A 26,837-nucleotide genomic window follows, 5' to 3' on the forward strand; every position below is an offset into this window, starting at 1 on the left:
AAATGTGTTGCTGGAAAAGCGCAACAGGTCAGGCAGCATCCAAGGAGCAGGAGGAAGGGCTCATGCCCAAAACATCAATTCTCCTGCTCCTTGGATGCTGCCTGACCTGCTGTGCTTTTCCAGCAACACATTTTCAGCATTCAGGCCTCATGACAAATCGCTGCACCCAGAGAGTGGTGAGCACATGGAATTCTGCCACAGAAAGCGGTTGAGACCAAGCCATTGAATGTTTTCAAGAAGGAGTTAGATATAATTATTTGGGGCTAAAGGGAACAAAAGGTATAGGGAGAAATTTGGAACAGGGTACTGAGTTGGATGATCAGCCATGACAATATTGAATGGCAAACAGGCTTAAAGGGCCAAACAGCCTACACCTCTTGTGTTTCTGTGTTAATTCCAGAATTAGCGTCGCTGTAGGCACAACCTCTGATATCTGCATGACTCCTCTTTGGAGTTTGAAATAACACAGATATTCTGAGTTTGTGCAAGATCTAATTTTGTAAATAGATGATAAGAAAGCCCAAGGTAAATGTCGCCAACTGTGTTACCAAGAACTTAGACCTAATATAACTTAGAACACTAGAAATACAAGAGAGGCTATGAAGAATTCTAGGAGGTTTCAGATTTTAATAATCTAAGATGAGGAAGTTGGAGCAAACCAGGAATAGAGGAACAAAGAAAATTGGAGAAATGTACAAAAAGCTGGATTTTGAGCAGTGCAAAGACTTCAGCGATTTGTAGGACTGGAAAGGTCACAGAGAAGAGTTAGGCTCGCTGACTTGTAACTGTTGACCATTTTTCCATTTCTTGGAACAAGATGTACAGAGCATACGTTGTTTCCTTTTAAATTGAGGGTCATTCAGAAGATTAGAGTTGAAAATGTTACTAGTTCTGTAAAAATGCTGGTCAAGAATAAATTGAAACGACAGCATTTCTATCCCTGAGAATGAAAAGTAGCACCGAGTTAGGTGCTTTGTCTCATTACACTTCAATCTCGGCAACCTTCCATCTTGTGGGACGTAACGTAAGAATTAAGAATAGGAGTAAGTCCTTCAGCCTATTACACCTACCTCTCATTTTCCCATATTAAACTCCATCTGTCAGGTTTTGCCTACTCACTCAACATATTTATATCCCTTTGCAGATTCCTTATGTCCCGATCATCAATATGCCCTCACTTATTTTTGTGTCATCAGCAAAGTTGGATACATTCCACTCTGCTTCCTCCTCCAAGCCATTAATATAAATTGTAAATAATTAGGGGCGTAGGGCTGATCCTTGTTACACTTCACTAGTTAATCTTTCCAACCTGAAAAAGACTCCTTAATCCTGTCACTTATGTTAACTGATTCTCAGTCCATAAAGTTTACCCCCAATTCTGTGATCTCCAAGCTTGTGTAATAACCCTTTAAGTGGTACTCTACTAAAAGTCTCCTGGAAATCCACAATTTATCTACCTCTTCCCCTTCAACAACTCTACTTGTTATATCCTCAAAAAAAACTCTAGCACGTTTGTTCAAATATGATTTCACATGTATATCCCTTTCACAACACCATTCTATTTGATTACTTTAAGCTTTCCTAAATGGTTTGCTATTTTATACTTAACAAAAACTCAAGTATTTTTCCAGCAATAAATATTCAGCCAACTTTAATCCGTTAGTTTTACAAATGATTTGCCCAGTGTGTTCCATAAGTTAAACATCACTAGATGTGGCCCTGAAACCCCCCTCGGATATGCCAATCTCTTGTCAAGGAGAAAATGTTGAGTGCAGGATTTGATGGCTCCCTCTATTTCTTCTGAACCATCTTGTCAGCCAACTGAATTTATTATTTCTGTTTGCCTTTTCTAATGCCCCTCCAAACAGCCTCCATAAGTCATCCATTAACAGCTGTCTCCAAGTCCACCAACTTCATGTCTTGCTTGCAGGTGTGCTAGTAACAGATATGGATGCCCTTGAGTAATGGGCTGTCATCCGTCCATTCATAACTGTACCAACGCATACATCTTTGACCTTACTGTGACTGAAACATGGCAGCACTCAGTTTGAAAGTGTGGAACATGATTTGGAAATAACTTTCCTCAACTTAGGGTAATTACATGTTTGGGGGCAGAGTTGGCTGGCATGGATTGGGAATGAAATTAAACAGAAAAGGTGATTGAGAAACAATGGCAAATGTTTAAGAAAATAATCCATGACTCGCAGCAAAAATGTGTGTTGGTGAGGAAGGAAGATTCTAGAAATGGGATAAACCCACCGTGGTTAGTTGGCAAGTTCAGGATAGTGACAAGTTGTTAAAAAGTGCATCAAAGGTTAATGGTAAACTAGCTGATTGGACAAGCTTTAGTGATCAGAAAGGAATAATGAAGGGAAAAAATAAACTGAGCGCAAACTATCAAGTAATATAAAAACAAACTACAAGAGATGCTTTAAATAAACCAAAAGGAAGAGAGACCAAAGTAAACAGGGGCACCTCTGTAAATGAGACTGGGGAAATAAAATGGAGGGAGAGTGCAGAAGTAAACAAAGTAACTCACCAGAGGGGGAAAAAAGTACCAGTCAAAATAGTGGGGATAAAGTTCTATAAGTCCTCTGGACCTGAAGGTTGCATTCGAGCATTTTAAAGGAAATGGCCCCAAGATATTGAATGTACTAATAATAATCTTCCAAGAATCTTAAGTTCTGAAAAAGTCCCAGCGGGTGGAAAAACTGCCAATACGATATCTTTATTCAAAAAGGGAGGAATCTGTCAGCCAGTTAGCTAGACATCAGTCGTTAGGAAAATGTATATTATAAAGATGTAATAGCATTTAGAAATGCATCATAAAATCAGTCAGAGTCAAATCCTGCCTGACAACTGTATTAGAGGTCTTTGAGGAAGATACAAGTAGAATAGACGATGGGGAATGAGCAGGTGTAATATATTTGAATTTCCAAAAGATGCTCACTAAGGTTTTGTACATGAGACTGCTTAATAAATTCAAAGCCCATGAGTTGGGGATAATATATTAGCCCCAGTAGTGAATATGTTAACTAATGGAAGTCTGTGTCTGAGATAAGGGAGACCTTTTCAGACTTGCAATCGATAATTAGTGGAGTGCCATGGGGAACAGTGCTGGGACTACAATTACTTACAATATATGTTAATGACTGGGATGGGACAGGTGAGTGTACTGTTGCCAAGTTTGCAGACAAAAATAGATGGGAAGTCAAGTAGCGAGGATGTCTGAGCATCTATAGGAGGACATAGATTAAATGAGTGAGCAAACTTTGCAGATGAGAATTAATGTGGGAAAACAAAATTATGCACTTTGGCCAGAAGAGTTGAAGAGCTAAATATTAAATGAAGAAAACCTTAAAGTTACAGCACAGGGTGATTTTTTGGGGTCCTTGTGCATGAATCACAAATAAGTTAGCATTCAAGTTCAGCACATAACCTAGTAAACCTTCTCTAGAATACCTCCAAAAGTTGGTACAGGTACACAATCCTTTGTCTGAAATCCTTGGAGCCAGTTGTTTTTCAGAGTTCAGAATATTTTGGTTTTCAGAACAAATGACATTTTCACAGTGAAATAAAAAAAATCTAACAGTAGACGCACGTGTGAATAGTACGAGTGCAGAGACACAGTTGTCACCTGCCAGTGCTGGGCCACACCGCCACGTCACATCTGAGTGATGTGGTTCAAGTGAGTGTGGAGCTGGGTCACCTGTTCGCGCGCCAAAATAGTGCTCGACACTCCACGCTCCACAAAATTTCGGAGCTATCCGCTTTTTAGAATTTCAGATTAAGGATTGTTTACCTGTGTATGTTTTCATAAATAGAAGCAAAAACAATTTGTGGTCTGACAGGATTTAGCTTTAGCAAGACCACCTTATTTTTATCCTCCATTCCCTTTGAAATAAAGGTCAACAGTCCAAATGCCTTCCCTTTGACCCCACTATGAATCTCAAGATGTCCAGATGTTATCCTATCATATCTGACCTTGCCCATCATGTTGTTGTGGAAAGAGATCACACTGAGCAACTTTGGAAGACAGCTATTTTTCTGCCGAGTTTAAATATGCTGGCTCGGCTCATATTGTTGTATGCCATACTGAGAGCAGTTAGGGCAATATTTTGTGGTCCCAGCATTTCTCTTGTGGCTGCCAGACTGAGAAAATCATATCAGTTTTAGATCTTCCAGTTCTGATGCCACACTGAGATTCAATAAGATCATTAGTACTCATTAACTATGCCATCATGTAGTCAAAAAGTGTGGTGATAGAAAAGCACAGCAGGTCAGGCAGCATCTGAGGAGCAGGCGAGTTGACATTTCAGGCATAAGCCATTCATCAGGAATGCTATCATGTACCATAGTCATTTGGTACATTCCAGGAAGTAGTTGCCTGTGGAAATATGACTATATATTGACACAAATATGAGTTACTCACTCAGATGGGAAGAGGGTTAGAAATTACCTTGTATTGTATAACTGCTTTGTTTATTATTAAATAGAATGTTGAATTTTGATTCTTTTTTGCTTCTTGTACTTTTCTCATTTGTCACTTGTTCTGTGTTATTGTAGGGAAGTAGTCGACTCTATGGTCCAGCATTTTAAAGTTCAGATTTTCGGAGAAAGAAGACCTGTCTATGATGGGAAAAGGAGTCTCTACACTGCAGATCCCATTCCCGTCAGCACCACTGGAGTAAGTGCTGCTCAAATTTATTTAAATAAATTTATTGCCTGTTCTGCAGTATATACAACGGATAGGTTAATTACTACTAGACATAAAGTCGAATGCATGTAATTATTGTACTTATTTTAACTGGGAATCTTAATTTGTGTCAGAAAAGGAATTCTTATAAAAGTTTCAAGTTTCAAAAGTGCTCTGGTGGCTGAAAGTCTGCTTGTGAGCACTTAGCTATTTTATGGACTTTGGTTTATCCTTTCTTTTCAGTTTCTTAGTGACACTAGTAAGCAAATTTATTAATTCAAAAGAAGACTTATTTAAATAAGATGGGTTTAATGGTTAAGTTATGAAATTAACAATATGGTTGCTAAACAATTGGTGCCTTTTTTCATTCATCAGTTCTGGTAAATCATTCCACATTGAGTGCCATTTTCAAATTTGCTTTAATGGTCGATGATCTTGAATTTGTCTAGCATGTAAAATGGTCATCCTAAGATTGTAGCGTTTTGCATGCTTCGCCCTTTTAAATTCTACCTCTCTATGCTAGATTTTCTTTGGGACTTGCACACAGAACGACACTTTCCTTTGAATATTTAGGTCATGTCTCACATTTAGCTATTCTGCATAGCAGTCAGGAACAAGAAATATGCCTTTTGCCCACGAACTAAACAGAGAAAGTTCCTAATGATACAAACAGCTTTGATTGCCAGAAATCAGTGCTGCTGTCCCATCACTAGCAGAATAGCGACCGTCCACAAAACAGTGGTACAAACTTGAATGGGACAGTGAATGGGTGATAAGTGTCCACCTAAACTGAAAATGCCAAACCCCATGCTACTGGCACCAATCTAATCCACACCCTAACTGTCTAACCAGCCCCTGAGAGTTCAGGTTGCTTTGGTAATAAATTATTTTACATGCATATTGTAGCGTGGAGCTTTGCATTATAATAATAGAGACACCAATTTATTTCCTTTTGTTATTCACTTGTGGCGTGTGGGCACTTCTGGCTGGACCATCATTTATACCCTATCACTAGACACCCTTGATGGTGGTACTCTGTCGTTTTGAACCATTGCTGTAGGTAGATCAAGATGCCATTATGGAAGGATCCATTTTGACCCAGCGAAACTGGAAGAACAGCAGTATATTTTCCAAGTCAGGATGGTGAATGGTTTGGAGGTTGGTCGTTTTGGTCTGACAAGGGATTCCCCCCGCCCCACCTTCTTGCCCCCCCTTGCCATTGACTGGTTTTGGAAGTGTTTACAGATTGCTACTCAAACTGTCTAACCACATTATGAATGCATAATGGGACTTGAACCAGAAACTTCACATCAAAAACAGGGACACTACCACTTCACAAGACCATCTTATTCTTCAGTTACAAAGCTGAAAATATTACTTCAAGTTTCTCCCTCATTCAAGAGGCTACCAGTTAATCTATATCCAACAACCTGCTCTGCAAACATTCTAACAACTATTACAAGTTCCACTACAATAGTCTAAACAATCCATAATTTTTTTCTCTTTCAACGTAAAAACATAGCAATAAAGTTCCCTCAATTATCAATGTTCCTTTTAAAATTCAGACATTTGCTTCAGTGCACAGTCCCATTTTTTAAAAAAAATAACTGCATGTTATTTATTACAGGAAAAAGGCCTACACACTTGTACCTCTTATTTTGCTGCTCCTCACACAGTTTGTGGGAAAATTGGTATCAATGTATTACTTTAAATTCCAAATGTATAATTTATTCATGAAATAGCTGTAAATCCTTGAAATTCTGTTTTAAAAACATGGGAGGAAAATGAGGTTTGGGTTATCATTTGGCCCTTCTGTTTCTCGTGTGCGTGCTGCTCCCTACAATCCTATCTGAAAGCATAGAACTTGCTTTCACATGTATGCTGACTATGCCCAGTGCTATCTTTATAACTGTTATCTCAACACATCCACAATCTCTAAATTATCGGATGCTTGTCTGATATCCTATACTGGATGTGCAGAAATTTCATTCAGTTCAATACTGGAAATTGTTTTCTGTCTTCTAATCCAGAATCCACTCACTAGCTACTGACGCCATCTTTCTCCCTCCCAATAATCTTCAGACTAAACAGTCCTTCCACAAATTTGGAATTACAATTGACATCCAAAGATGAATTTCTGACTTCATTCACTCCACCAGTAAGACTGGCTGTTACTACCTCCATAACATGGACTAATTTTGCCCCTGTCTTGGCTGATCTGCTACTGAAACCCTCGTGTATTTGGTTGACTGAACTATTCCATGACTGGCCTGACATATTTTACCCTTTATTATTGTAAACGTATTTTTCTAATTAACCGATTCAGAAATGTTATACACACTTGTGGAGCAGATGGAATTTGAACCCGGCCTCCCAGTCCAGAGATATGGGCACTACAACTGCCCCATGAGAGAACCCCTTATTCTTCCCTCTAAAACTTTGAAGTCATCCAAAGGAGTTGCCCGTACCTTAATTCACACCAAATCTTTCATATGAATCAAGTGTTTTTTGATCTACCTTGGCTCCTTGATTAGGCTAACACTTCATTTTAAAACCTTTGTTCATATTTTGTTCAATCTCTCCAGGGTTTCATTGTCTCTAGCCACATCCTTCTGAGATATTTGCACTGCTCTGATTCTGAATTCTTGAGCATTCCCAACATAACTTGTTCACTTCGTCTGCACTTCTTGTTGTCTAGGCCCTAAGCTCTAGAATGCCATCTGCTCTTACCTTTTTACCTGGGTAACTTCTTAAAGCCTATTTCTTAACCAAGCTTTTGGTGTCATCTGACCTAATGTTTCTTTCAGCAGCTTGGAGTCATATTTGTTTAAAATTTTCTTTCAAGCACTTTGGGACATTTTAATGCTTAAAAGCTCCAAAACCGTGTTCAAGTTCATTGCATTTTTACTTGAATCTGGATTAATGTCAGGGATGTTAACAAGTGCTCAGCTCTAATTACACCCACTGACTCCTGTTGGCACAAAAAGTCAACTATTACAAATGTGGTTCTCAAGCCTTCAGCTTTTAATTGCTACTGAACATTTTAGAAGTACAAAATTAAAATTGTTTTCAATTTCTTTCTTTTTCCCTTTATAACCCTATCATTCTCTCTTTATGTTCCATACTTGATTTGGTATTGTATTTATCCAGGCCTGATATGCACTTCACATGTGTGCTGTTCATTTCACAAACTTCAATCTGGTTAAGGAGGTACACAATGATTGCCTTATTCAGTCAGGCATCAGATGCTATTTTTCTTGCATTGCACCATTACTAATATTTCAAGCAACTTAACATCCCCTGCTTTTAGAATTTGAATATATAGGGGCTAGTCTTAAAAAAAAGTTAACATGACACAAAATTAATGTTAAACTATTTTCCATTCCCTAGTGGAGTTATAGACAGGATCACCATATAATCCACGTCCTCACTGCATTTAATTTATTCCTTGTTGTTCAGCACAGACTTACCTGTGAAATAGCTTTGAATGAATGAAGGTTTAGCACTCTTCTTGTACACTTGTTCACTTCCCTACCTGTTTTATTATTTTTGTGAATTTTACAGTGATAAGTACTCCCAGGTCACCTATAGCACACATAGCACAATATGTTTTTGTCCCCATTTGAGTAGAATATCTCTACTACACAATATAATTTTTCCTAACACATGAAGTTCACTGTGTAGTATCTAAGAGACCCACAGAACACTTGTACTCAAGTTGGTCCTAGTTGGCTCTGTAATTAGATTAGCTAGTTACAGTGTGGAAACAGGCCCTTCTGAAGAGCAACCCACCCAGACCCACTCCCCTACACCTAACACTATGGGCAATTTTAGCATGGCCAATTCACCTAACCTGCACATCTTTGGACTGAGAGAAAACCGGAGCACCCGGAAGAAACCCACACAGACACTGGGAGAATGTGCAAACTCCACACAGACAGTTGCCCGAGGTGGGAATTGAACCCGGGTCTCTAGCGCTGTGAAGCAGCAGTGCTAACCACTGTGCCACCGTGCCACCTACAGTTCCTCTCATTGCTCCCACATCATTCCCATTATTTCTCCAGCAAGATCACCTTACAGATGGACTTCCCTCACTGTTCTTTTTCTCAATCAACATCCCACTGCCACTAATAATTTGCAACCTCGTTACAATACCCAGTGAGATTCATCCACTCTGAATCTCCCTTGGTTCTTTAAACTATAAATGTTCCTTTGTCGTCTTTACAAATGGAAGTTGCCAGAAATGTATCTGCTTTACAACTCTTCTAAACATGCATCAATCTTAGTTATAGCTTGTGTTCTTTTTTTCTACATGATCTCTATTTGACTAAAGCAAGACCAGCAGTACTCCTTTTATGGTCATGTGTAAGAACTTGACTCTTGAGTTTCTGTAAGTTTCAATCTGGGCCTCTGTCTCCATGGAAACTAAATCACATGGGCCTGTTTCTGAATGCAGTTCAGCATGATTTCAGCATCACCCATTCTTGGACATTGTCATTTACTTCTAAAGAAATGTTTTAGTAGTCTCCTGAAGTCGTGCATTTGGAACAGCATGCTCCAGAGGCCATCACAAGATCAATCCACCGACCAATCAAAAGTGCAGATTGAAAACTTGCATACTGTTGTTATCATAAATTGTTACAGATTTTGTGCTGTTGAGTGACATCAATTGAGATTGATCCAATCCATTTTCATGTAAAATCTCTTCCAACCAGCAAAATAGACTATACCTTTCCTCCCACTGTTTGGACTGTATTTGAGCTCAGATCTCAAGAATGAGATGTCATTTCAATAACCAATTGCTATAGAGGCCCTTGTATTTTTGACTAATTTTCTGTTTGTAAATATTTAGCAGTAAACTTATCTTTATGTACTTAGCTAAAGAAATTTAAGTCACAGGTTGTCTTAAAACATTTATTTTTGCAGGTGGATTTGGAGGTGACGTTACCAGGAGAAGGGAAGGACCGAATTTTCAGGGTGTCGATTAAATTTGTCTCAAGAGTGAGCTGGCATTTGCTGCATGAAGTTCTGACAGGCCGCAGCATGCCAGAGCTGCTGCCTGGGTTAGACCTGGACAAACCACTCAGCACAAATCCTGTACATGCTGTCGATGTTGTCCTCCGACACCTCCCTTCCATGAAGTAAGTATCAACTTGAATTTTTTACTAAATTCTTGATTTTTTTTATTGTTGTTTTCAGTTTCTCAATCCACCGTACGTACACACACACACACACACACACACACACACACACACACACACACACACACACACACACACACACACACACACACACACTTATTTTTTATTGGAGTTATTAGTCTTTTAGTTTCCCCTGTGCCTTTGTATGTCTCTGTGTATCCTAAAAAGATAGATAGCTAGTGAATAACGTCTTCCTCCATTTCTGCCAGGGTTGCACTATAAGCAATCGGAGCCATACATATATGCATATATATCTAGAGAATAGTCATATAGGGAAGCATATGTCCAAACTAAGTTCTATCATTGGTAATTTATGTTGGTAATTAAAACCTTTCCTCCACTTTGTGTCCTATTACAAAATGGGCTACCACATTACCAGGTAATATATCTTGACAATAGACAATAGGTGCAGGAGTAGGCCATTCAGCCCTTCGAGCCTGCACCGCCATTCAATATAATCATGGCTGATCATTCCTAATCAGTATCCTGTTCCTGCCTTATCTCCATAACCCTTGATTCCACTATCTTTGAGAGCTCTATCCAACTCCTTCTTAAATGAATCCAGAGAGTGGGCCTCCACTGCCCCCTGTGGCAGAGCATTCCACACAGCCACCACTCTCTGGGTGAAGAAGTTTCTCCTGAGCTCTGTCCTAAATGGTCTACCCCGTATTTTTAAGCTGTTTCCTACTGCCAGAGTGTCAAATCCTTTCATATTCTTATACGTCTCAATCAGATCCCCTCTCAATCTTCGAAACTCAAGGGTATACAAGCCCAGTCGTTTCAGTCTTTCAGTGTAAGGTAATCCTGCCATTCCAGGAATTGACCTCGTGAACCTACGCTGAACTCCCTCAATAGCCTGAATGTCTTTTCTCAAATTTGGAGACCAGAACTGCACACAGTACTCCAGATGTGGTCTCACCAGGGCCCTGTACAGCTGCAGAAGCACCTCTTTGCTTCTATACTCAATTCCTCTTGTTATGAAGGCCACCATGCTGTTAGCCTTCTTCACTACCTGCTGTACCTGCATGCTTGCTTTCATTGACTGGTGTACAAGAACACCCAGATCTCTCTGTACTGTCCCTTTACATAAATTGATTCCATTTAGGTAGTAATCTGCCTTCCTGTTCTTGCTACCAAAGTGGATAACTATTCATTTATCCACGTTAAACTGCATCTGCCATGCATCTGCCCACTCACCTAACTTGTCCAGGTCACCCTGTAATCTCCTAACATCCTCATCACTTTTCACCCTGCCACCCAGCTTTGTATCATCAGCAAATTTGCTAATGTTATTGCTGATACCATCTTCTATATCATTAACATATATTGTAAAAAGCTGTGGTCCCAACACGGATCCCTGCGGTACCCCACTGGTCACTGCCTGCCATTATGAAATGGAGCCGTTTATCACTACCCTTTGTTTCCTATTAGCCAACCAATTTTCAATCCAATCTAGTACTTTGCCCCTAATACCATGCACCCTAATTTTACTCAGTAACCTCCTGTGTGGGACTTTATCAAAAGCTTTCTGAAAGTCCAGGTACACTACATCTACTGGATCTCCCTCGTCCAACTTCATAGTTACATCCTCAAAAAATTCAAGAAGATTAGTCAAGCATGATTTCCCCTTCATAAATCCATGCTGACTCTGTCCTATCCTGTTACTGCTATCCAGGTGTGCAGTAATTTCATCCTTTATAATAGACTCCAGCATCTTTCCCACCACTGAGGTCAGACTAACTGGTCTATAATTACCTGCTTTCTCTCGCCCACCTTTCTTAAAAAGTGGTATAACATTTGCCACTCTCCAATCCTCAGGAACCGACTCCGAATCTATTGAACTCTGGAAAATAATCACCAACGCATCCACGATTTCCCGAGCCACCTCCTTCAGTACCCTAGGATGCAGACCATCAGGCCCCGGAGACTTATCAACCTTCAGACCTAACAGCTTCTCCAACACCAAATCCTGGCAAATATAAATTCCCTTAAGTTCAGGTCCTTCAGCCACTGTTACCTCAGGGAGATTGCTTGTGTCTTCCCAAGTGAACACAGATCTGAAGTACCCATTTAATTCCTCTGCCATTTCTTTGTTCCTAGTAATATATTCCCCTGTTTCTGTCTTCAAGGGCCCAATTTTTGTCCTAACCATTTTTTTGCCTTGCACATACCTAAAAAAGCTTTTACTATCCTCCTTAATATTCTTGGCCAATTTACCTTCGTACCTCATTTTTCCTCTGCGTATTTCCTTCTTAGTAATCCTCTGTTGCTCTTTAAAAGCTTCCCAGTCCTCAGTTTTCCCACTTATCTTAGCTATGTTATACTTTTTCTCTTTTAACTCTTTATGTTTCTTTACTTCCCTCATCAGCCACGGCCGCCCATGCCTCCTCCTGGGATCTTTCTTCCTTTTAGGAATGAACTGATCCTGCATCTTCTGCATTATACACAGAAATATCTGCCATTGTTCCTCCACTGTCACCCCTGCTAAGATATTGCACCATTGAACTTTGGCCAGCTCCTCCCTCATAGCTCCATAATTCCCTTTATTCAACAGAAGTACTGTCACTTCCGACTGTACCCTCTCCCTCTCAAATTGCAGATTGAATCTTATTGTATTATGGTCACTACTTCCCAATGGCTCCTTCACTTCGAGGTCTCTGACCAATTCTGGTTCGTTACACAATACCAGATCCAGAATTGCCTTCTCCCTGGTCGGCTCCAGCACCAGCTGCTCTAAGAATCCATCTCTGAGGCACTCCACAAAGTCTCTTTCTTGTGGCCCAATACCATCCTGATTCTCCCAGTCTACCTGCATGTTAAAATCCCCCATAACAACTGTAGTGACATCTTTGCGACAGGCCAATTTCAGCTCCTGATTTAACTTACATCTGACATCCAGACTACTGTTTGGGGGCCTGTAGATGACTCCCAAGAGGGTCTTTTTACCCTTGGTATTTCGAAGCTCTATCCACACTGACTCTACATCTCCTGACTCTAGGTTAAACAATAATTCTCATACATCTTGAGATATTGTGCATTTACATCAACATTGCTATTTGAGACCTTGGTCAGATACGACAAAAACATTCCAGAGTTATTTTGTGAAAACCAGACCTGGAAAATCTGAGAGGGTCCTTCATATTTCCCACCTTAACTTTTGTTAATGCCCCATAGAATTATAGAAGATGATCAGAAGAATCTCCTAGAATTTTGGAACCCAGCTCATGTAGCAGATATACTTTTGGCAACATCCATTGTGAATTTAGCTCTTTCTGCATTTTCCCAGCTGTCTGATCAAAAAGAATAGTGTAGTCTGTGAAGATGAAGAATCTCAAGTAGAAATGAAAATGCATTACTGAATTTTAGTTAAAGGACTGTGAATGATTTACATTTTTTCATTTTGCAACCTTTTCCATTGTCATCAGTCAGGTAAGTTTTAGTTGAGTCATTGTTTACACTTGTCAAGGTGCCATCCAGATTAGATATTATGCACTTCATATAGAAATTACTTTTTACTGTACTTCAGCCTTCAATGAATCCCTCACTGGATCAATTTGAATATGTAAACTTCGAACGTATTGTTATGATGGACTTTGAAATAAATTGGCAATCTAAACTGGCTCACAGTTCTTTTGCTATCACATTCTGGATCCCTAAGAACTAGATTAAGTTGTGGGAACTTGAGGGACTTCAGAATCAATACAAAGAAAACTGAATTCCCTCAGCACGAGTTAGATTGCACCTGCCATACATTATTCTTTCCATTTTGGTTGAATCTGTTGAAGGCAGTTAGGGTTTAACTTGACAGCTTTCTTTTACTATTATACACTATTTTGTGGCTGTTGACTTCGACTAGAAAACAAATTGGCAACATAGCAAAAATTCTGTTTTACACATTTGAAGGAGTAGGTTGCTTGAGCAAACAGCTTTGCGAGAAACCTCAACTTTATAACATTATCCACAATAACCGAGCAATATGTGAAAGTAAATTTTTAAAAAACCATAGTCTTACCAGACCATAGGGTTGCTCTCTCAGCAGAGAGAAACATCTGGTAGTGGTTTAACTGAAAGATCACCCCACATCAGGGAGAAGTTGAAAAAGAATGTCCTTTGTGGTAGCCTCAGCCGGTACGGGAATTAAACCCGCGCTATTGGTTTCACTCTGTATCGCAAACTGGCTGTCCAGCCAACTACGCTAACTGCTCCTTTTGTGAAGAATGTCACTTCAAAGAATCGATGTCTGGCTGAGATGTTCTTCAGAGGGTCGGTGCAGACCCAATGGGCTGAATGGCTTCTATCTGCATCATAGAAATTCTAATTCTTTCATGTTTGCTATCATTAAACATTTAAATAAACTCCTGAGAGTGTTTGTGAAATTTAAAATAGCAAGCGTTGGTTGTTAATTTGCAGAAATACTTACAATGCTCAGAGTTATATGTATTCTCAAAGTTGTTTGATATCATAATCAAATTTGACGAGCATCATTTCAGTATTTATACTATTCCTGTAACTTGATATGTTTTAAAATCTAATTTCAATTTAATTATATAATTGAGTTCTATATCAACATTTAAAATTTATGTAATATTGTCTTTATGAAAGAACATAAATTGTGACCAAATGGAGATTGAATTGTGCCATTTATTGGTGCAGAATACAAATTTTACATATGATATTTGGTTCAAATTCATTTTAGACTAAAGAATTACATGGCTCCTTGCTGTTAAGATTCAGTTATGGTTTGAAAACTGCCCTACTTTGTCTTTGAATGGAGGCAAGATGAGGGGAGATTGTGGCGTAGTGGTAATGTCACTGGACTAGTAATCCAGACCCCCAGGCTAATCCTCTGGGGATATTGGTTTGAATCCCACCAAAACAGCAGTGACAACTGTTAGAATTTTGATTTGATGAAGAAGTTTGGGTTATAAAGGTAGTCTGAAGTAATGGTGTCAATCACAACTGTCATTAGAAAACCCATGCAGTTCACTACTTTGTTTTAGGGGTTGTTACCTGCTGTCCTTAACTGATCTGCAATCTGGTGACTTCCAACTCACAACTTGAGCAACCCCAATATGGTTGACTTTTAAATGCTTGAGCTGAAAATGTGTTGCTGGAAAAGCGCAGCAGGTCAGGCAGCATCCCGGGAACAGGAGAATCGACGTTTCGGGCATAAGCCCTTCTTCAGGAATGAGGAAAGTTTGTCCAGCAGGCTAAGATAAGAGGTAGAGAGGAGGGACTTCCCAGTACCCTTCCACTGACACCTTCCTTCGACTGACTGAACTGGTCCTCACCCTGAACAACTTCTCTTTCCAATTCTCCCACTTCCTCCAAACGAAAGGAGTAGCCATCGGCACCCGCATGGGCCCCAGCTATGCCTGCCTCTTCGTAGGATATGTAGAACAGTCCATCTTCCGCAACTACACTGGCCCCACCCCCCACCTTTTCCTCCGCTACATCGATGACTGTATCGCCGCCGCCTCGTGCTCCCACGAGGAGGTTGAACAGTTCATCCACTTCACCAACACCTTCCACCCCGACCTCAAATTCACCTGGACAGTCTCAGATTCCTCCCTCCCCTTCCTCGACCTTTCTATTTCTATCTCAGACGACCGAATCAACACGGACATCTACTACAAACTGACCGACTCCCACAGCTACCTGGACTACACCTCCTCCCATCCTGCCCCTTATAAAAACGCCATCCCATTCTCCCAATTCCTTCGACTCCGCCGCATCTGCTCCCAGGAGGACCAGTTCCAAAAACGTACAACCCAGATGGCCTCCTTCTTCAAGGACCGCAATTTCCCCCCCGACGTGGTCGACGATGCCCTCCACAGCATCTCTTCCACTTCCCGCTCCTCCGCCCTTGAGCCCTGCCCCTCCAACTGCCACCAGGACAGAACCCCACTGGTCCTCACCTACCACCCCACCAATCTCCATGTACAGCGCATCATCCGCCGTCATTTCCACCACCTCCAAACGGACCCCACCACCAAGGATATATCTCCCTCCCCTCCCCTATCAGCATTCCGTAATGACCACTCCCTCCGTGACTCCCTCGTCAGATCCATACCCCCCACCAACCCAACCTCCACTCACGGCACCTTCCCCTGCAACCACAAGAGGTGCAAGACTTGCGCCCACACCTCCTCCCTCACCTCCCTCCAAGGCCCCAAAGGAAACTTCCATATCCGCCACAGATTCACCTGCACCTCCACACACATCATCTATTGCATCCTCTGCACCCGATGTGGCCTCCTCTATATTGGGGAGACAGGCCGGCTACTTGCGGAGCGTTTCAGAGAACACCTCTGGGACACCCGGACCAACCAACCCAACCACCCTGTGGCTCAACACTTCAATTCCCCCTCCCACTCCACCAAGGATATGCAGGTCTTTGGACTCCTCCATCGCCAGACCACAACAACCCGACGGTTGGAGGAAGAGCGCCTCATCTTCCGCCTAGGAACCCTCCAACCTCAAGGGATGAACTCGGATTTCACCAGTTTCCTCATTTCCCCTCCCTCCACCTTGTCTCAGTCAAATCCCTCGAACTCAGCACTGCCTTCCTAACCTGCGATCTTCTTCCTGACCTCTCCGCCCCCACCCCAGTCTGACCTATCACCCTCACCTTGAGCTCTTTCCCCCTATCGCATTTCCGACGCCCCTCCCCCAAGTCCCTCCTCCCTACCTTTTATCTTAGCCTGCTGGACAAACTTTCCTCATTCCTGAAGAAGGGCTTATGCCCAAAACATCAATTCTCCTGTTCCCTGGATGCTGCCTGACCTCCTGCGCTTTTCCAGCAACACATTTTCAGCTCTGATCTCCAGCATCTGCAGTCCTCACTTTCTCCTCTTAAAGGCTTGACTCTTAGATGCCATTTGAAATGTCCTAGCAAGTCACTCTAGGGCAAATAGGGATGGGTGACAAACACTCATCACATGAAAGAATAAAGAAGATGAAGAAATGCAGCTAGTGTGGGAAACAAAAATTACAACCTATTCTGGACATTTACTGATTTCTTGACCCTTGACATAGATTTGGTCTTTCTGCCCAGGAGTTGAGCTGAGCAAAGAGCCCTTGAAACTGTTTGATTTATTTTTTGAGGTACATGCTAGTGCTAGTTTCTTCATGTCTGCTGGATTGAATATGTGCTGCATATTGGTTATGTGCTGAGGCATTTTAACAGGATTAATTCCAACAATATACTTGTTCACTTCAATGTCAAACAACAAGCACAGTACAACCTTAATGTCTTTGGACATAAAATCGATCCTTAAAATAATCATCTACTTCTTATATGGTGAAACATGACAACAGAACCAATGTTCCAACTTCATCTTCCTGCTGACTGATTCATTCACTGAACATATAGTCAAATATAACTCTTGATCAAATGCACCTGTCTGTATTATTACCTGTCAAAGAGTCACCAGCCAATCAGTGGCTACTCACCAACCATCTCCAAAATGTCGTCTGCTCTATTTCACCCAGACACAATTGCCAATCAAATCACCTCTCCAGGGTAGTCATTATCTAGAACATTTGGAATTAGATGAGACGGTCTGATGCATTGATCTTTGTCATGTTATCTGCGAGACAGATCCCTGAGAGTGTGTTGTGAAGTGTCATTCACCAAGTTCCAAACCGGTGCAGATATTTACCTTTTTTCTAAGACAAGTATTAGCTAATCTATAATGTAAATATGTAAATCCATTACTAATAACTGCCCAATTCTGTTGATGTGTTGTGGTTAGCAATAAAGAAAACCACTGTTAACTAAGTCAAACATATTGTCAGTTTTAATCTTCTGGATTGTTTATAATTCCTCACATGGAGTAAATCATTTTAAAATCTTCTCTCTTTGCATGGTTGCAAAAACTGCTAGAACAGCAGTGAAATGGATGTTCAGTTTTTACTGGAATCATACAGCATGGAAACAGACCTTTTGGTCCAACTCGTCCATGCCAAACAGATATCCTCACTAAATCTAGTCTCATTTGCCAGCATTTGGCCATATCCCTCCCTTCCTATTCATATACCCATGCAGATGCCTTTTAAATGTTGTCGTTGTACCAGTCTCCATTACTTCCCCGGTAGCTGATTCCATACATGCACCACCCTTTGGGTGAAAAAGTTGCATCTTGGTCCCTTTTTAAATATTTTCCCCTTTCACCTTAAACCAATGCTGTCTAGCTTTGGACTCCCCTTTCCCCTCCCCCCCCCCCCCCCCCCCCCCCCCCCCCCCCCCACCCTGAGGAAAAAAGATGTCTGTTTATCCTATCCATGCCTCTCATGATTTTGTAAACTTCTATGAAGTCATCCCTCAGCCTCTGACGCTCCAGGCAAAATAGCCCCACTCTATTCAGCCTCTCCCTGTACTCAAACCCACCAACCCTGGCAACATCCTTGAAAATCTTTTCTGAATCCTTTCAAGTTTCACAACATCTTTCTATATCAAGGTGACCAGAATTGCACACCGTATTCCAAAAGTGGCCTAACCAATGTCCTGTACAGCCACAACATAATGTCCTGTACAGCCACAACATGATGTCCCAACTCCTATACTCAATGCATTAACCAAGAAAGGCAAGCATACCACACGCGCCTTCACTATCCTATCTACCAGTGGTTCCACTTTCAAGGAACTGTGAACCTGTACTCCAAGGTCTCTTCAACATCACTCCCCAGGACCTTGCCATAAAGTGTATGAGTCCTGTCCTGAGTTGCCTTTCCAAGCAGCTTACTTTTATCTAAATTAAACTTCATCTGCCATTCCTTGGCCCATTGGCCCATCTGATCGAGATCCCATTGTACTCTGAGGTAACCTCCAATTTTGATACTATCTGCAAACTTACTTAACCATACCTCCCATGTTCACATCCAAATCATTTATATAAATGACAAAAAAGCAGTGGACCCAGTACCAGTCCTTGTGGCAGTCTACTGGTCACAGGCCTCCAGTCTGAAAAGCAACTGTCCACCACCACCTTTTGTCTTTTACCTTTGAGCCAGTTCTGTATCCAAATAGCTAGTTTTCCCTCTGTTCCATGAGATCTAATCTTGCTAACCACTCCACCATAGGAACCTTGTTGAATGCCCTTCTGAGGTCCATAAATATCATGTTCACCACTCTGCCCTCATCAATTCTCTTTGTTACTTCTTCAAAAAAACTCCAGTTAGTGAGACACGATTTCCCACGCACGAAGCCATGTTGACTATCCCTAATCAGTACAATCCCAATCAGGTGGTAATCCCTTTTCTTATTTCTCATTTCCACCAAATAACTTCCTTGGACGTATTCCCAGGAATATCCTCCCTAAGTACAGCTGCAACGTTAAGCCGAGTCAACCACTCCATTTCTACTTTTTTGCCCCATTTTTGATCCTTCTTATAGCATCTGTTGCTGGAACATTTAAGCTGCCTATCCTGCCTATCCCTAAGCCACATCTCCATAATTGCTATGATATCCCAGTCCCATGTTCCCAACCAAGCCCAAAGTTCATCTGCCTTCCCTGTTAGGCCTCTTGTATTGAAATAAATGCTGTAAAATTAATCAGTCCTACCTTGTTCTCTTTGTTCCTGCCTGCCCTGTCTGCTTGACTTAATCATTTTGTTAACTGTACTAGTCTCACACTGATCTCTTTCCTCACAATCTCCCAAGGTCTCACCATCCTCCAACCGCCCCAGGGCAATCTGTCCTTCTTATATAGATAACCTTCACTCCAGAAGACATTCCAATGATCCAAAAGACGTGAATCCTCCTCCCCTGCACCAGCTCCTCCGCCACGCATTCACGTCTATCCTCCTATTCCTATTCTCACTAGCTTGTGACGTTGGGGGTAATCCAGATATTACTACACTCTAAGACCTATTGTTTAAATTTCTACCTAACTTCCTATATTCTGTCCTTAGAATCTCGTCCTTTTCTTTTCCTTTATTGTTAGTTCCAATGTGTACAACAGCCTCCTGCTGCTCCCTCTCCCCTTTGAAAATATTCCACCCCTCAGAAATATCCTTGACCCTGGCTCCAGGGAGACAACACACCATTCTGATTATTCGCTGTCAGCTGTGGACTCATCGGTCTGTGCCTCTGACTAAAGAGTCCCCTGTCACAATCGATTGCTTGGAACCTGGCATTGTGTTAGAGCTGGTCTGGTTACCAGAAACCTGGCTGTCGGTGCTACATTCCCCTGAGAGTCCATCACCCCCTACATTTTCCAAACCAGCATACTTGTTTGAGATGTGGATAACCACAGGAGACTCCTGCACTTCTCGCCTCCGTCTCCTACCTTTTCTGGAGGACACCCATCTACTTGACTGAATCTGCAGTTTATCTCTTGCCCTGCAGCTGTCATTCATCACAGCCACTAGCTCCTGCAAATTTCTCATTGCCTCTAACCAAGCACACTTCCTGTAGACATAATCATCAGTAACATGGAAACTCCCTAATCTCCTATACCCATCAGGAAGAATGCATCACTCTGCTGAAGGCCATTTTAGCACCTTAACAATCTATAGACCCAGAAAATAGCACATTTTGCTGCTGTAAAAACACTGCTGCAGGCTAGCTTTGTACAATCAAGTTTAATCAAAAGACAGATCTCAATAACAACATATAATCAAATAAAAACTCAGAACGAACTCTGGTGTCCAGAGTTACTGAAACCAGACAGCAAAGGCAACAGCTGTGTAGCTTACTTCTGGGTTAGGCAGCAGTGTTAGTTTCTTTCTCCATTTGAATCACTTTCCATATGTTCACTGCCTTTGTCTGTCTTCCTCCTTTTTAAAAGGCCATTGTTTGATCTTTTTTAAAACCAAAGTTCCAAAACAATGCACCAGCTTGTAAAACAGTAGTTACTGCTCCTAGAATTTGAGAAAATCAGCTCCAACATTAAAAATACCTCAAAAAAAGGAACAGCTCTTACAGCCACAATTTTTTCCCATTCTCCATATTGGAATGCCTAGAATTCACAGTATTTGAGGTGGAAATATTGGCTACAACTTTGACGGTCATCTGTACTTAACCTGAGAAAAGTAAGAATTCTCTTGACGCTCCATAACTGAGCACTTAGGACCTCATTCATGCAAGGCCTCCTACTTAAGTTAATCTCTTGACTGTAGAAGTAGAATTGTTTCAAAAGTTGTGTATAGGACCATAGGCATGTTGACATAATCTGTGGTCTGCAATTTTTTTCAGGTACACCCCTGTTGGCCGCTCTTTCTTCTCTGCACCTGAAGGTTATGACCATCCATTGGGTGGAGGTAGAGAAGTCTGGTTTGGTTTCCATCAATCTGTCAGACCAGCCATGTGGAAAATGATGCTGAACATAGATGGTGAGTTTATTCGTTAGTTATGTTCCATTCTTCAACTTAAATCTTACTCACTCCCGTTTTCCCATTTGTGTTCAAATTTATCTGAACAGTCCAAGTGTTTACAAAATGTTGAATAATTGCTCTGACAGACTGTGCTGTGGTAAGGTACAGCAATAATTCCTGCTACTCCTGGGAAAGCTGAAGACAACACAAAGAAGGTTCTGAGGGAGAAGGGGGGGGGGAGATAAAGTGCTATTGCAGCCATCTTCTATCATTGTTCCAGTTATTATTAAATGGTTTCTGATCTTGCATGACTCGTTTCGAGCTTTGGTAGAAAGAAATAATCTGATGACAAACTGTCAATATCGGCTTTGTCAATTCCTGATTTGCTTTTTTATGGATGACCTCCACTTCCCTTACCTCCATAAACTTCTCGTCTAAATTTCTGTTGCTTGTATCTCATCCTGTATCATATCTTGGTTGTCTATCATCTCTGTTCTCACTAAATTAGATTGGCAAGTTTTCCCCAAAACACAATTTTAATATTTTTCATCCTTGTGCGAATTCCCTTTGTGGCCTTGCTTCTCCCTCTCTTTCAAATCTTTTCTAGTGCTACAAGGGACATGGTGGCATAGTGGTAATGTAGTACTGGGTAGTGCTGTAACTAGTATCTAGAAATGTAGTGGTAATGGGCTAGTAATCCACAACTTCAGTTTAATATTTTGGGGATGAAAGCAAAATACTATGGATACTGGAAATCTGTAACAGGTACAGAAAATGCTGGAGGAAGTTGGATCTGGCAGCATTTGTGAAGAGAGAAACAAGGTTAACTTTTCAAGTCTGATAAAACTCTTCTGAAGATTTTTTTTTAATATTCTAGAATATGATTTGAATCACAATATGGCAGATGGTGAAATATGAATTAAGAAGCTAGTGTAGTATGATGCTACTTACAATTTCATGGTGACCATATAACTCTTTCTGATTTACAAAAAAAACCCATCTGGTTCACTAAAAACCCTTTGCAGAATGAAATATGCCATTCTGGCCTGACTCCAGAACCATAACAATGTGATGGAACAATCTTATCTGCCTTCTGAAGTGACCAAGTAAGCCATTCAGTCGTATCAAACTGTTACGAAGTCTAAGATATAATTTTGTGAAAATGACAAACATCAACAGTGGTGGCAAGTGGTATATAGTCAGTTGGGAGTTTTGCTGGAAATGCTTAACACTGCTGCCTCAATGCCAGAAACCCGGGTTCGATTCCAGCCTCTGGCAATTGTCTGTGTGGAGTTTGCACGTTGTCTACGTGGGTTTCCTCCAGGTGCTCCGGTTTCCTCCCACAATCCAGGTGCAGGTTAGGTGAATTGGCCATGCTAACTTGCCCATAGTGTTCAGGGATGTGTAGATAAAGTGCATTAGTTAGAGTTAAATGTAGAGTAATAAGTTCGGGAATGGGTCTGGGTGGGTTACTCTTTAGAGTTTCGGTGTGGACTTGTTGGGCCAAAGGGCCTGTTTTCACATTGTAGGGATTCTATAATTCTATGATTCTTGCTCAACATTGACTGTAGGTCCCACAAAGTCATGTGGCGGTACATTCAACATGGACAAGGAAACCTCTGCCAACACCTCAACCCCCAATCGTGCACGTTCCTCGGAAGAAGCGCTAATTAGAAAAGACACAAAATATTCTGTAGGTAGGCTAATGTCCATCAACAAGGGTGGCTCAAGAACAGACAACAAACTAAACTAGCTGAGTCCTAAAGGATGGAGTTGCTAGTCTGGGTCTGGCAAGTGTTGAGGAAGCCAACAAGAGGGAGCAACTGCCTTCTCAAGGACAAATAGGAGCGGTACTAAACAATGGCCTCATCAGCACTGGTAGTATCCTGGGAATACTGAACAAAAGAATACTAAACAAAACAGGAAAATGTAGTAAAGGCCACAATCAAATCTACCATGATCTTACTGAACGGCAAAATGACCTCAAGTGCTAAATGGCCTAATTCTGCTCCTTATCTTATTATTTTCTTACATTCGTGATTACGAAAGAATGATGTGTTTGCTCTTAATTTCTTGGGAATTAAGAAATTAAATTTGGTGAATTATGGTGAAAAACAGTAGTCCATCAAATAAAAGTATTGTTTTCTTCAGATGTGTGATCAAGAAACTTGGACAATATTTGATAATTAAAAGTATAGTAATTACTGTAACTGTTCAATTTATCAAGGCTTTCGTTCTTCAACTGGGCTTTTTTTTCTCATGAAGCTAAGTGCAAAATTAAATTTCTGATTTCTGCAGATAGCATTTGACACTATTAAGTAGTTTTAATTAAACTTATGTGTCGCTTAAACTTTTTGAGTACACTTACTACAGTACTCACTGTATTTTGTAATATAAATAGTGTAAGGAATTAAAATAAGTTGCGGAAGAGCTTAGGCATCCACCCATGCGTTCAGATCTGCTAATAATGAGCATTTTAACCCCCCTCTTATCTTTGCGTTGAGGTAAGATGCTATGCAGATTCAAGTAATTTAGCATTAATAACATTATTGTCTTGACATATGGACAACTTCAAGTTAATGTAATCTGAGCAGAGAGACTAAAGTGATTTTTCTTGTATACAATCATTCCAAATTGTATTTTAGATCTAGCCTCATTACCAATTTGAAGAATCAAGCATATAGACAATCTTTAGAAAGTTTGCAGGTTATATAGTTCTTAATCAACCTCTTAGAGATGTTATTTACACACCTCTGGAACATGTAGGACTTGAACCACGGTAGGCTCTGGGCTCGGATATGGGAATCACCTCTGCACCATTAGAGCTCTAAGGTTTGCAGTTTAAGAATGTATTGGAGATTTGTTGCTGCTGGCATTGAACATTTAATCCTCAATTAATTTATGCTAATGAGTCTCAAGCATTTAGATAGGCCTTCATTCTTTACCTCTGTTTATTTTAGTTTTGTCTGTACTATTAGTGGTCACATATATCTTTGGACTAATGGTGCAAGATCAGGTCAAGATCTACTTCAAAAAGAAACAGGGCAAACCACCCAATCCATCCCATCTACCTACTCTGTCATCAACACAAAGTTGTTGATAGTGATATTAAGTGGTCCTCTTGAGCACATGGCCCCAGATTTCATTGCAGCCCTGGTCTTAACATGGCCAAAAGAGCTGAACAAGAAAGGTCCTTATGATTAAGGTAGCATTTGCCCAAATGTGATCATGGAGTCCTAGTAAATTCACGTCAACAGGAATCAGGGAAACTATCCACCAAGAATAAAGGAGGTGGGGATTAATCTTCTCAGTGTAAACCATCACTCCAGGAGTTTCTCAAGCCCTCTGCTCAATCATCTTAACTGTGCCATCAATCATCTTCCCACTACCATAAGGTCAGAAGTGGATGATTGCAGTATGTTCAGTTCAACTTGTGACTGTTCAGATAAAGCAGATTGTGTTAGCACACAGTGTACAGTTTTGTCTTTTTTATCTTTTCCTGGTCACCTTTGGCAAGACTAGCTTTCATTGCCCACCCCTAATTTCACTGGAACTAAGTGGCTAGCTAATCATTTTCAGACTGTAGTTGAGACATTGCTGTGGGTCTAGAGTCACATTTAGGCAAGGCTCGATATTGGTGGCAGATTTCCTTCTCGAACGGGTATGAATCAAACAGGTGAATTTTTACAATAATAATTTTGTGGTCACCATAGCTGAGACAAGCATCAAATTCCAGATTTGTTAATTGAATTTACAATGCCATAATATAATAGTGTCTCTAGAGCATTATCCTGATTCTCTGGATTACTAGCCCTGTGACATTATCACCAGATTTATGTATTTAAATTTAGAATGAAATTGAGTCATGTGATCTGCAATGACGTTGTCTTAACAGCAGGTTTGGGTGATAGGGCTGTTAAATATTTAAAAGAATGCATAGATTGTTTTACAGGGAGGAAGGTGTAAGATATCCTCATTTGAAGATAGAAAAGTTCCATGAGTTCAAAAAATGTCAGATTGTTAAAAAAATTAAACTTGAATTGTTCATTTGATTCCAGGGTAGGGATCTGTAGAACAGCTAATCAGCATTTCTATTGGGATATGAGTCATGTGATTCACTTTTCCTAGTGAAAGGTACATTGTAAAGGTCAGGCTAGAGGCTTCCTAAAAATATCTGAGTATCACAGGTGGTTTCGTCTGACGGAATTCAGGAAAGGGAGGACAGCTGAGGCTGTAAGGCACTGTGGATCCATGTGCAGGAACACCAGTGGGACCTTATGTTCAGAGTGGAAAGACAAAATTTGTGATGAATTAAATTGGAAAATTTGCCTAGCTTTTGCTATAGAGAAAAATCACCAGGAAATCTAGCACCGTAAAATCTGGAATTAAAAGTTTCCAGCCTGGGAAAAGAAAAGATCAGAAGTAAGCCATCAAAAGCTCAGGATTGTTCTTGATCCTGCGAGAATTGAACATCCATCCTCCTCAAATGGCACTATGACTTATATCCATAAAGTGGACTTCGCCAGTTGTATTAGAAAGAAAGAGGGATAAGTTCAGTTTTGGGATTTAAACTAGAAGTTGCATCCCAAAATAGTGTTTTGCGAATAGTGATTTTAGTCTAATTTTAGAGTAAAATAAAAAACTTGACATGTTATCCTTTTGACTATTAACTGGAAGTTTGAATTTCTTTTTGTTAAAAAGTTATTGGTCTCAATGGGAACATAACAGCAGCAAGACCTGTACAGCATTCAGACTTGGGACCATTAGTGACAAGTAGCATTCACGCTACATAAGTACCAGGTAATAATCACCTCCAACAAGAATGTATAACTGCCTCCTCTTGACTTGAAGTGGGATTATACTGAATCCTCCACCAGCAAGGGGAGGGGCAGAGATCACCATTTTTTTTAAATGAGATATTTAAGTAGACTAGCCAAATAAATATTTAGTGATAATGCTGTTCTCGAGTTCTTTTCACCAAATGTAAATGGTTTGAATTTTGGAATACAGAATAAATTTCAAAATCTGCTGATAGTATCAAACTTGGGGCTGAATATGAGGATGATTTTAATCGCCTCAACAGGACAAAGCTAGGCAAATTAAGTGACAGATGGAATTTAATTCAAAAGAATGTGAGGTGTTGCATTTTGACAGCAGGAATACGGAGAGACAATATCAACTTAATGGGATAGTTCCAAAATATGCCAGTACAAAGGGTCTGGAGAGTATGTGTGCCTTGTTTTGTGAACATATAGCAAGGCATATTGAGAGAGTAATTAAATAACAAATCATATGAGATCTTGGCCTTCATAAATCAAAGTATTAAAGATGAAAATAGGGCAGGTATAGAGTTAGATGTACAGCACGGAAACAGACCCTTCAGTCCAACTCATCCATGCCTAAATTAAATATCCTAAATTAACCCAGTCCCATTTGCCAGTACTTGGCCCATATCCTGCTAAACTCTTCGTATTCATATATCCATCCAGTTGCATTTTAAATGCTGCAATTTTACCAGCCTCCACCACTTCCTCTGGAAGCTCATTCCATACACGCACCACCCTTTGTGTGAAAATGTTGCCCTTTTGATCCCTTTTAAATCTTTCCCTTCTCACCCTAAA

At 40.6% G+C, this 26,837-nt stretch overlaps 1 protein-coding gene across 3 annotated transcripts in view; it reads left to right on the forward strand.

Moving 5' to 3' along the window:
* LOC122563674 (protein argonaute-3) overlaps nucleotides 1–26,837 on the forward strand; it is a 141,326-nt gene that overhangs the window by 56,948 nt on the left and 57,541 nt on the right. For all 3 annotated transcript variants that reach the window (XM_087976855.1, XM_043717724.2, XM_087976856.1), the window contains 3 exons: nucleotides 4,567–4,687; nucleotides 9,623–9,837; nucleotides 21,098–21,234. In XM_087976855.1, coding sequence (XP_087832981.1) covers nucleotides 4,567–4,687; nucleotides 9,623–9,837; nucleotides 21,098–21,234 — 473 coding nt within the window. The remainder of the gene's footprint in view (nucleotides 1–4,566; nucleotides 4,688–9,622; nucleotides 9,838–21,097; nucleotides 21,235–26,837) is intronic.

This window comes from Chiloscyllium plagiosum, unplaced genomic scaffold, assembly GCF_037043375.1.
Source record: "Chiloscyllium plagiosum isolate Xiang-an unplaced genomic scaffold, Cpla_swu_hap1 HiC_scaffold_30, whole genome shotgun sequence".
Taxonomy (NCBI): Eukaryota; Metazoa; Chordata; class Chondrichthyes; order Orectolobiformes; family Hemiscylliidae; genus Chiloscyllium; species Chiloscyllium plagiosum.